Here is a 12003-nt window from a genome sequence, read left to right as displayed (position 1 = left end):
AAATGTTACTCACCTGGGAAATCACGATTGCATCGTCAAACAGAAACACAAATCCAAATAAGGGTCTTTCCAGGTTTGCCATGTGCTTTTTATTTTTCTATCATTTCATTCATAGTTTAATTCATTTTATTTGTTACACAAGACATTAGGCATTGTTCACATACTAGTGATCAAACAAGGACAGTAAGTTTTCTACTACTCAGCCTGAACTATTTCTTTTGTCAATTTCAAGGGATATTGTCAATAGTGGTTTCCAAAGGCCATACTGGATGGAAATTAAAACAGTACAACCACACATGAGGCTTTTGTTTTCAATAAATAAAAAAAGAGAGGATAGTATTTGATGCCGAGGAAGGGTGAGGGAGAAAGGGCTTCAAATATACCTATGTTCAAGGAGTAAACAGTATTCCAGTTTTTCTCAGATAACATGTTTCCAGGATGAAGACCACACACAATGTAGAATGATGCACAGTGTGAAACCGTTGTGAACACAGCTGTATAGACTTCGATATCAGCTCTACAATTCACTGTTGCTGTTTTCCTTCTATCAAAACCTGTTTCTTAGGAATGCTAATAATCATATTAAATCATGATGCGACACTGGAATGATCAGTAAATAAGGTAAACGTAACACATGACACAGCAAATAACAAACAAAAACAAATCATTTCGATGTGCATCACTTTTAAAATCCATTTTTTTTTATCATCAGAACATAAACTAAGAGCATAGCATATTCAGCATTTGACGTAAACCTTTCCACAATACGTCAGCGAACTTCAAATAAATAGAGCATAACGGTAAGACACGTCAATACCCCAAACACGTGATAACTTTGTTTAGAGTTGTTAAGGGATTGGTCATGGCAGATAAAGTGAAATGGAACAACTTCAGGGTTTTAAAGGAGATGATCGTAGCATCTAGTCGGTTTGTTTTTGATGTGTAGAAAGCCAAGCCACAGATCCATCTGGCTGTAAGTGTGCACTCCAGAGACATTGCTGCAGCACATATTCTCACACTCTGTATGAAACACTCTGGTTCCTTTAAAGGCCAAAGCAAGCTTTGCAGATGAACATCTACCTGTTGTAGCTGGTTATCTCCACTCAGGTATACAATAACCCCCCTGATCTGCTAGAAAACAATATCCCTTCTCTAGTATTTAGTCAGCTCTGCAGAGCAGCGTACACTACCAAAGTGAACCTTTAATGTTGTCAGCAAGCTTTGCCAATAACAGAAACACCATTTTTGGCACAAGACTGACCTGCCATTACCTGGTAGTTAAAATAAAACATTTTTAACATTTGAATTAGACCCCAAATTAAGGCTACAACCAAATAAAAGCATTTCGGTTCATTCTCATGGGGCGGCACTTGTAACTGTGGCTTCATATTTTTGCTACAAACTCTTTTAAAATTATGGGAGTATCCAGCTTTTCTTTCTATTTCACATCTACAATTTTTCTGAGGATTTAGTCTCAAGGGTAATGACTTATCTCAATGACAAACACAAGAGTTGAAACAACCAAGACACGATCTGGTGCTTTCACTATGAGCCGAAATTTCAGTCTTCACTCTCTTCACTCAAAAGTGAAACTTTCCGAAAGTCAAATCCACAACATTCCTTGCATACATTCTTTTCCCCGTGGCACACTTCCTTGCATCTCAACAAGTTCTTAGTCACACATTTCTTCCAGAATGCTTCATAGAAAGCCTCACCTAAAAACACTATAATCCTCTCCATGCCTCTTTCACTCCCAACGTTCCCTTTTTTGTTTTTCAAAATGTTCAACTCGAAGACCACAGTTTCAACCTCTGCTCCTGTAAACTTCATAACTTCAGCCAGTGAAATGTGCACCAAATATATAGAAATAAAACTCTTCAATAATTTAAAATGTTAGAATGTAAACTATTCAAATTCAAAACTGACATCACACAACAGAGATAAACAAAGGAACTGTTGTTTTTCTTGGGGCGGTGGAGGAGGGGAAAGGGGTTGGGGTGACAGTTAATAGCCACTGGTTAGCTTGCCTGCTAGCAAAGGGAACACAACAGCATTGCAAAGTGAGCACTATCATGTTGACAGAACAGCCCATTTATATGTAACTTGTCATCACATTTTTTTTGCCCGACCAACAGATTTTGCCAAAAGGAGCGGCGTCTATTGAAGTAACACAGGTAAAAGACCAAGTAAGAGAAAAGTGAAAGCAGGGTTGACAGGCGTGGTGCGTGGAATGGTCCAGCCTTCATACCGCAGTGTCATTTGAGTCTATGTACAATACTACTGTGTAAAAGGTGCATGCATGTCAACTGGAGGTGACCCTTCCAGTGGATTCTACACTAAGCCATTACAGATCTCTCATGTCAGAGCTCGCGGTTCACACCTCTCAGTGCCGATCTTCCACCCAGCCAACCTCTGATATGAGAAAGATGTTACAGAGATGAGATGCCTCGAAAATCGCCAACAACAAGTAATAAATTCACCTCTAATGATAATAGTTAAGACATGATTATACTGTAAATTCTACAATGGAATGAAAGACCATATCAACCCTGCTTTTCAGTGACAGAGAAAGGGAATGTGAGTATTTGAAAAGCGTGTATGGTGTGTGTTTGTGAGCGCTTATGTGTTTGAATGTGTGTCAAGAGAGAGAGAGAGAGACAAAAGGAAAAGGAGGCGAGCGGCTGAAGAAAGGCAGAGCCCAGGACACACACCCTCTCCGTCACACTCACACTTCTCCCCCCTCCCACCAATTGTTTTTAAAGCACTGTTCAGGCATCCCCGGTTCCTCCACCGCTGGCTCTGCCGCCTCTTAGCCCCCTTTTCGGCCCCACCTCCTTTTTCCGGCCCCGCTCTCTCTCAGAAGCCCCATCTACCGCTCACTGCTCATCCTCCCCAAACACATCATTCTGTTTGCGTTTCATGTTCTCAAAGTCAAAGTCGCTCCCGGTCATACGTTTGTAGATGTCCTTGATGTCGTTGCAAGTGGTCTCGAAATGGGTGGTGGCATCGTAGGACCTTGAGGCAAAGACCTGTGAGAGATGAAAGAACAAGAGTAAGAATCTACAGCGATGCTGGCAGCTCTGTGAGGCTGCAGCGTTGAGCAAAAAGCTAGCATAAAGATCATTTAGCTCATTATTACATGCTTCAACGGTTTTTACTACTGTACATTGCTACAGCACATATTCTCACACTCTGTATTAAACGCTTCGCTCCCTTTAAAGGCCAAAGCAAGCTTTGCAGATGAACGTCTACCTGTTGTAGCTGGCTGCTGCCAATTGGGGGCAGTGTCAAAAATATGCAAAAACGATAATTGTGAGCTACTCTTATTTGTGTGCGGTGTTTGCCCCACACATGATATGGCGTGATAAAAATAATGGATTCTGAGAGCATTACTGGTAGGCCTGTTGCATCAGTAGTCACAAGAAGTGCTTATAAATGCACACATTGTTCATTATACCAAAAGGACCCTATGCCCTTTCTGGTTAAAGCCAATCTTTCAACCAGTCAACACTCGACTTGTGCATTACATCATCACAGAGGCGCGTTAGATAACTGCACACAAGTATGTGTCCATACCCTCTGCATTGGTGGAATTCCCATAATCTCTCATGCAGGGAGCTATAAAAACAGACAACAATGCAGAACCATAAATCTGCCTTAAGCACAGTCCTCTCTGATTGGCCAGCTGGCGCGACGAAAAAGAGGACAATATTGGTTATGTACTCTAACCTCAGTTTTATGAGTATAGGAAGAGAGACGTAGCCCGAGCAGATGGCGGACTGTGATGAAGCTTTTCATTCTTTCTTTAAGGGTCAAACTAGCCACTAGACAGGCGTTATGCAAATCTGTTACAAGGTGATACAGATAAGTAAGAGAAGAAATTCCCTGACTTCAAATGAAGTGTTTCAGGCAGGTAAGGAGCAGAGAAAACTGCCCTTTGGTGTGGATTTGGGGGTTTGTAAGTTTTCAGACCTTTTATATGCAGAAAAAGCAGCTGTACAACACACTAAAGGGAGAAAAGTATAATATCGGTTCTTTAACATGCTGACATTCGATAAGTACTGTTTACCATGTTCAACATCTTGCCTTCACTCTTGACAAGTTGATGATTCTTATTATGAAGGGGTTTATTCATGAACGTTACGATTTCACTAAAGGCAAAGTCAGGGGAACAACCAAGTCATTAGAGTTATACTCTACTGATCCTGAATATCTGCAGCAAATGTTAGAAAACCTCACCCAATAACTGTCAAGATTTTTTTACGCTGAATAAAAAAAATTAAAAAAAACATCTCATGATGGTACCAGAGGGAAAGTGCAGGGTTCACCAAAGCCATTAGGATTCATCCTCAAGGGACCATGAATGTTTGTAATCAGATATTTCTATCTATAGAAAGTGGGGAACAAACCATTCAACATTGCCATATTGGCCATGACTGAACATATAAACATAATTTTTAGTGTTGCAATGCTACTGGAAATGTCTTACCTGGCTGTCAGTACCGTCATCTGTGGGCTCATACAGGTCACTAATAGCCACAAACCTGCCAAAAGTTAAAAGAAAAAACAACTTAATCAACTTCCTTACTTTATATTTTTGCCACATTTTGTTCAATAGCCTACTAGTTTGTTAAAGTACAGATACAGCAAATGTTGAATGGCGGCACAGAAGTAAGCAGAAGTAAATATTCAACTGACTTTTGGTCGATGGGCTCCAGCAGCTCCAGAGCTGGCTCGATCTCAGCCTCGGGCTCACTGGTTTCCACTGTGGTGCTGACAATGGCAATGTACTTCCCCTGGGCCGCCACGTTGTGAGCATAGGAGATCATGCACACGTAGATGTCTGGAGAATTGACAAATGGGGTAAGAGGAGGGAAACGTTACATCAGTTGACTTAAACCTTTGGTAACTGATTTTTTGGCCACACGGGGGCAGCAGAAACAAGCTGTAAACACAACACTGACATGTTATACCCCTTGGTTGAGCAAACAGTTCCCTGTTTACACAAGAGAAACAGTCATATCAGCATTTGTCAGGAGTCATGTTTCTTGGTCACCTGTTGCACATCCAATATTCACTGTCTTTTGGCTCTGTTTTTATCTCCATAACTCCTGAAGGAAATACATGACTCTTTTCAGCTGTTACATTTTCCATTTTATTAACCATTTAATTACAGAATTTGTCTCTCCTTCTTTTCTTGCTGAGCAGGTGGCATTTATAGAGTTTTAAGAGCTATTGTGGTTTAAACAGCTGCAACCTGTTGTTGGGAAAGCAGTGTGAGAGAACCATAACGGTCAAATGATTGACCACAAATCCGAAAGAATCAGCTCGAAGATGCTTAAAGCTGAGAGGAACAGTAGAGTTGAGTGATGCAGTGTTAATTTACACACTGAATATAGTAGGTATGTTCAAAACCACTAATTTTCCTGTCGCTTAAACAAACATTTTAACTAGCTGACTAGTATAATAGGTAGAAATGCCCAAACAGCAGCCAAAATTAAGCACAATTTGGTCAATAATGCTAAACACTGTCCAGAACAATACTATGTGGGTCAAGTCATGTTATTTATATCGTACATTTAAAACAACAGCCATTGAGCGAAAGTGCTTTCTAGTAGAAAAAAACGATTGCTGTTATGAATTTAACTAACAACCTTCAGATAAAATAAGAACTTTATTAATCTCAGCTGAAATTCTTGTGCTGGATATTGCTCAGAAACAGTTACGATAACATGAGTATAAATGCAGTACCTAACAGAATAGCAATAAAATTTAAGTATGATACATTAAAAAACAAAAAAAAGAATAAAAATAACTAAGCCCAATAAAGCAAAAAGAGAAAAGTAAGAAGTTATCCTGGCAATGACACTGAAGCAGTCATGTAATATTGAAAAAGCAGTATTACAAATGATATTAATATTGTTCAGTATCAAGTGTTCGATGATTCAGCTGTCATTTCCACAGAAACATAAGGAGTTATACAGTTTAATGGCCACTTGAAGAAAATACTGCACCTTCTTTGGCGTTCTGCGGTGCAATATTAAATAAATTATTAGATTTAAGGCCCTACAGTGTTATTTATGATATTAATTTATCTGAGTAAGTTAAATTCGTGATATAGGATCCATTTGAAACCATCAGTCACATCCTTCAAAAAACAAATCATATTTTAAATGCAGATGGATGTGGTTACGCACCGCTCCGGGCGAGTGGTTATTGCCCATTTATTCAGACACAACCTGCATACAACCTTATTTTTATTTTCTAGATCAAAGTACCACCCAGTCACGCTGGATTTATGAGATGTTATCTGTCCCATGTTCCACCTTCTAGTTTATTACAATCGGGTATAAGTGCAGGCAGATGAGAGTTTTTGTCTGCCTGGGCTGCAGTACTGGACAATGGGAGATGGCTGCATAAAATCTTCAATGTAACAGTTAATCAGTGTTGTACTGCATTAGAATATTAACAATTAGTTAAACCGACTGGTATTTCTAGCACTGAGCAGCAAGCATAGCGACGTTCAATGGTTTAGTCGATTAATTGCACACATCCCAAGGTCAAAGCAGCTAAGCAGCTATAATAGCAAAAAAATTTTTTTTAAATGCTCGTGTCACTCACCTGAGTTGCGGTTAACCTGATTCTGAGGAATGATGATCTGGCAGGAGTTGGCGTCATTAGTATTTTTGATGGGGTGGCTGAGGATGCAGATCACACGGATCACCTGACCCGCCTTGCGGACACGATCTGGGATGTAGCTGGGGTCACAGATGAGCTGCTTACAACGAGCCACCTGCAGCAGCAGCAGCAGTGAGACAGGTGGGTGAATGAACTCACTGTGTCCACTTCAAAGTTTCAAGACATTTTTAAACCTGCATAATCTTGGACGATAAATCAACTTGTCCGTACCTCGCCCTCAGACTTCACTCCAATCACCTTTCCGCCTTCCATCACTATCTCATCCACTGGTTTGTTCAGCATGTAGGTTCCTCCGTAGATTGCACTCAACCTAAGATGACAAGTGAATAAAATCTGCTAAATCATAGAGTCATTTTATATTTCTGTATTTACAATTAAAGGCTATATATGCTCCATTATAATTATGAAAAATGATGAAAATACCTGGCAAATCCCTGGGGCAGTTCTCCCAGACCGTACAGAGGGTAGAGGTAGGGACTCTTCCCATATCGTGCCAGCGATTCACTGTAGAGTTTGATACGATTGATCGTCTCCAAACAAGGAACATCAAGATAGCTAAAAGTGAAGAGAAAACAATGAAGAAACAAGGTTGATCTTAGTCTAAATAACTATTTGTTGAGGGGAAAAAAACTCTCCGAATTGCCAATTAAAAACATTACGTAGGTTCTAAGTACATCAAAGCTTTATTTAATCTTCATAAGAGCTCTAAAGTCCATGTAAAACACTCAAATTAGCATTGACATTGAACATAATGAAGCTTTTGATTTGATGTTTGACATTATGCTCTTACTCATCTGTCCTGTAGAGGGCCAGGGCGTGGCCGGTGAAGTCAATGACATCCTGGCCGAGGTCAAACTTCTTGTAAACATCCCTCATTGTTGTGGTCTTGGGGTCCACGCCCTCAAAAGTCTTGGGGTCATTCTCATCAAAATTGGCCACAAAGACTAAAAACTTCCGAAACCTTCGCTTCTCAAACATTCCCATCAGATCTGGAAATTCAAACAAAAGGTTTCTGTGTTGAAATGTCCAATCTCTACTAAATATCTTACAAAACACGACGAGACACGTTCAGGTGCTTACTTGAAGCTAGCGCCTCGGTCTCAGTTGACGGCACCTTGTAGATCTTTCCTCCTTTGTAGACGAAGCTTCCCTCCACTACTTTAAAGTCCAGGTACCGTGTCACTTCTGTGTATAGCAGCATCTTCACAAGCTGACCTGCAATCACACAGACAAGCACAAGCTATGTCTTATTTGTGAGCAATCTTCAACAGTTAAAAAAAATCCTGCCTTTATATTTTTATGGATTCACAGTTATCCCTGTCATGGAAATTCTAAGAGTTTCACTAAAAAGCAAGTGGACTTCTCTTCATGCTTCCTGAATATGTTACCCTCTCATCCGAGAAAGTTCAATAGTGCAAGACTGAAGGTGAAATGTGTTCAAGAACCAAAAAGAAAAGCCCAGTCACTTTTTAATGAAGCTCTAAGGATTATCCAGCCTTAATAGTATCAAGTTACATAATTTTGCTTGAGCCACTTGAGTAGTCTGTTTAGTTTACTCTTTATTCCTCAGACCTTATGTACTAGTTATCGACAAATCTCCTTGGCATATGACAAGAGTTTTGCGGCATCAATTAGTCATCTGATACTGACCGTTGGCCATGAGAAACTTGGGGATGAGGTCAACGTTCCAGTCCCTTCCTCGGCCCATCGACTCAGGTGGGCTATCTGGGAGAGTAAAGCGCTTGTAAAGCTGGAAAGAGAAACATTAGCGTCAAATCTACAAGGCTCATAGTATCTGAAAGGCAGATAGCGAATGAACCAGCGGCACTGGATGTAAAATGAGATATACTGAGGGACATAAAAAACATATTGATTGGCTTTACAGATCCCAGGAGCTCTTTACCTCCTCCAGGGGTGTAATGGAAGAGCTCTCCCCACCATAGTAGGGGTTCCTGTCCATGTGCAGGACCTTTTTCCCATTCACGGACATGATCCCGGACAGAATGCATTCCTGCACAGAATTAACATCAATGACAAATTAATAATGAATGTACATCAAATAAAGTGACTTAGGGAGGATATCTGTCATTAGGTAAGCAAGGTAGACATTAATTAATAATAGAAGAAACACCCTCAGTTGCCACTTTTTATGCTAGATTAAGTTAAATCAATTGTGTAAATGCAGCCCCTGTAGTAAAAAACAAAACAAAACAAAACAAAAAAACAAGTTTCATTAAGGCTATGATGTTTAAGTTTTCCTAACTGTTTCACAGACATGTTGATTTGAGTCAATGACAGGTGTTTCTATTATTTTGTCCACCCCTTTTAAGCTATTACATGTAAACAAGTTGCATTTGATGTAATTAGTTTTGGACAGAAACTGACAACTGAACGTAAATGTGAGTTAGGAGGTTTGACAGAAGGCTGCAGGGGGCTGAGGAAATGGTGTGCGCATGCGTGACTGGACCGTTTCACCCCTGTAACTACTACAATAATAATAATGACAGAATAAATATAATAATGATAGCAGTTGGTATAATAGTCATGGTATTATGGAACTGAGTGGATTTCATTGCTCACATCAACAAAAAAGAATAGTATTAAGGATGTGTGTTGACAAAAGGATATATGATACCTTATATAAAAACTACCAAAATGTCGTCCTTTCTACTTGCCAAACCCATATGAGAGCCACATAACGTGTGCCAGACCTGCTTCTGCCGCATTGGGTGTGATAAGTGAAGGTAATTGCGGCGAGAGAAGCAGCAGAGAAAGGCTCAGTCGTTTAATAAACCCGTGCTCGGGCCTGCGCCAACCCCAGGATGGAGGCCTGTCTATGCAAAGAGGACCATGACACACTGTGGGGTTACGCCTAAAAGATGCTACTGGGTGTAACACAACACTGAGCCGGCTGCGAGGCTGGGAGAAAAACACGAAACAACAAAACAATAAACGTCTCCTGGAGGAGCACTTAGTCTGCCTTTTTGGTGTCATTGCACAAGCAGCTCGACCGGTTTTAATTTCATTTCTAACGCGCATCTCTTTTCACAATTTCCTAATGTCACCAGCGCGCAGGGATGCAGGAGGCTTTAGCTCCTGAGCTCTGCTGGAGGATAACGGGCCTGCGCTCCGGATAAAACCATCATTTAGGAGTTCACACAATCCATCTGCTCCGTTTCTGCAAACACCGAACGAGGCTCAACTACTCACTGTGAGTCCAGTGCCCAGAACGATCACATCATATTCCTCATCCATGTTGTATCACCGCCTCTCCCGTCTCGCCCTCTTTTTGCCTTGAGAAATGAAGGGTATTGAAGGAAAGAAGTCCACAAACCGGGGAAACGGCTCCCTTTTCTCACGCCAAGTGCTTCTAACGGCTTCTTCAAAGTTGAATATTATTTATTAATCATGAGGCATTAATGACCAATAGAATATACTGTCCACACTGTCACCGGCGAGGACGACCAAAGATGGCCCTGATCGCGGAGCACTCTGGAGCCGTGTGAGTGCGCGTCGGCAAATAGTGCGCATCCTCCTCTTTCCCGTGTTGTCACACAATAGACTCAAACCGAGAAGCTGTGTGGAATCAGACATGGAGCTTTGAGCCGGCTTTAGCGAGTGCACGTGCTGAGTTTTGGAGTTCGTCTTGGAGTTTAACATTTTTTTTTTTTTCATTTTAAATACATTATGTCCAAGTGTGCGTGTGTGTTCTCTATTTTCCTTTCTATCCTCTTCCCAGTTGTAGGCGCTGCGTTGCGTGGATGCAGGCAGCGGTATCCCTCCGCCGCCACAGCTGTGTGGATGGGGAGCAGCTTTCACTGGCTGAGCACAAGCAGGCCTCTCCGCAAGGGAAACAGTTAACAATTACTGTTATTATTATTTTTGTTGTTTGTGTCTCTTTAAAAATTGCCCTTAAAAGTGCCATATCCGGATAATGAGACATGGTGACACGAGTGGTACAACGCCAACATGCACTCAGTGAACCAGGACCTTGGACAGCTGCCAGGTGCCACTAAGACAGCACACAGTTAAAATGCATCACACACATTATACATGGCAGTATTATGGTAGCCCTTGTGTTTCATCAAATGCGATGCTAAGTCCTGTAATAAAGCAAAATTAGCAATAGAGCTGTACAGGAGTTTCTGGCATTAGTTTGGTGGGAGAAGTAGTTTGTAGTTGTTTTTTTTCATGCCACCATGACAAGAAAAAAAGGGTAAAGCTGCAGGCTGTCGTGAAAGTCAGCTGTGGGCAGGGCAGCTCAATGAAAGAAGCAGGAAGTCCTTCATCCGCACATGACTGTCAGCTGGTCGCAGTCACGTGATCGGAGCGTTGCGGAAAAGATACACGGAGTGAAAAAAATGGAAGGCTCGACATCCTCCAGTCGGTCGCGATTAACGACTTTTATTGCGGTTTTCGTCGCGCTTTTCGCGGCAGGGAGAGCCACTCCTCAAGTGCCACTTGTGTTGTGGTCCAGTGATAGGTAATGTGTGTTTTATTTTCTCGTTTATTTGCCAAGTAAACGCTAACTTTAACGGTCAACGCTCGCCGGCTGTCTCGCATGCTAATGCTAACATTTGTAGCTAACTTGGGTTCTGTTTTGGTGGCTAAATTCGTAAATTAAAAGTCCAAAAACTCAATAGTTTCGTTGCACGAGGCGTACAGTTTTCCTCGGTATCACAATCTCAAAATGTGATTATGGCTAATTTTATCACAATTAGGGAATCCTCTTCAGTCACAGTGGCTCTCTTACCTGATGGTCTGTGTTACTGGCTGACATGTTCATTAATGTCATTACTGTGTATATTTTCAAGGCTGCCACTTGTTGTTGGCCATAAATACTTCATTCTTCAAGTAGTAGGGGCAGTGGCATGGATAAAGGAGAGTTGCACCTTTAACATAAAGTGCTATCATTACTTAAACACGTTTACACTACAGAGCAACCACAGTTCCTTAATCTGAGCACACAGGCATCAGACAGACACAACAGGCCACTCATAGAGAAAGACAAATGTGGAAGTATAACACTGTGTTGGGTTATTTGGTCAGAAGAAGAGACAGATCCTGTGGGGACATTACAAAAAGTTTAGGGTTGCACAATGGTGATGTTGTCAAATCCTATACATTATTCCCATGTTATTCCTTTTACATTTTACATAACTGACATTTTAAGTGTGATTCCAGTAGATGCACCAGGTGCATACTTTACTGTAAAACATGAATTTTGTGCTAATAGGAAGCATGGAGTTTTGATAAGAGGATATTTTACATTATTCTTTGGTTATTGTAGCTAAGAAAAAAAAA

General features: G+C 41.0%; 2 protein-coding genes across 2 annotated transcripts in view; one reads left to right on the top strand and one right to left on the bottom strand.

Moving 5' to 3' along the window:
* Positions 1–63: 63 nt before the first annotated feature.
* On the bottom strand, positions 64–10190 carry gdi1 (GDP dissociation inhibitor 1). The gene is made up of 11 exons (XM_008287841.1): positions 9910–10190; positions 8603–8710; positions 8350–8449; positions 7780–7914; positions 7490–7688; positions 7123–7254; positions 6910–7009; positions 6622–6793; positions 4699–4843; positions 4490–4544; positions 64–3029 (listed from the first exon to the last, which is right to left on the bottom strand). The coding sequence occupies exons 1-11, from the start codon at positions 9952–9954 to the stop codon at positions 2877–2879; spliced, it is 1344 nt and encodes a 447-aa protein (XP_008286063.1). The 5' UTR covers positions 9955–10190; the 3' UTR covers positions 64–2876.
* Positions 10191–11022: 832 nt separating this feature from the next.
* Positions 11023–12003, top strand: part of atp6ap1b (ATPase H+ transporting accessory protein 1b) — a 7290-nt gene continuing 6309 nt past the window's right edge. Inside the window, exon 1 of the mRNA XM_008287829.1 lies at positions 11023–11182. Coding sequence (XP_008286051.1) covers positions 11061–11182 — 122 coding nt within the window. The 5' untranslated portion in view covers positions 11023–11060. The remainder of the gene's footprint in view (positions 11183–12003) is intronic.

The sequence above is a fragment of the Stegastes partitus genome, unplaced genomic scaffold (assembly GCF_000690725.1).
Source record: "Stegastes partitus isolate 25-593 unplaced genomic scaffold, Stegastes_partitus-1.0.2 Scaffold12, whole genome shotgun sequence".
Classification (NCBI taxonomy): Eukaryota; Metazoa; Chordata; class Actinopteri; family Pomacentridae; genus Stegastes; species Stegastes partitus.
Note: the sequence above shows the minus strand (reverse complement) of the source record. Positions and strands in the feature narration are given on the sequence as shown.

Coding starts and splice junctions, on each gene's coding strand:
- gdi1 (XM_008287841.1), bottom strand. CDS start 9,954: ATGGATGAGGAATATGATGTGATCGTTCTGGGCACTGGACTCACA. Junction 7,255..7,489: donor GCCCTCTACAGGACAGATGA/GTAAGAGCATAA, acceptor CTTCACTTTTAG/CTATCTTGATGTTCCTTGTT. Junction 4,844..6,621: donor TCAGGTTAACCGCAACTCAG/GTGAGTGACACG, acceptor TCAATTCTCCAG/ACATCTACGTGTGCATGATC.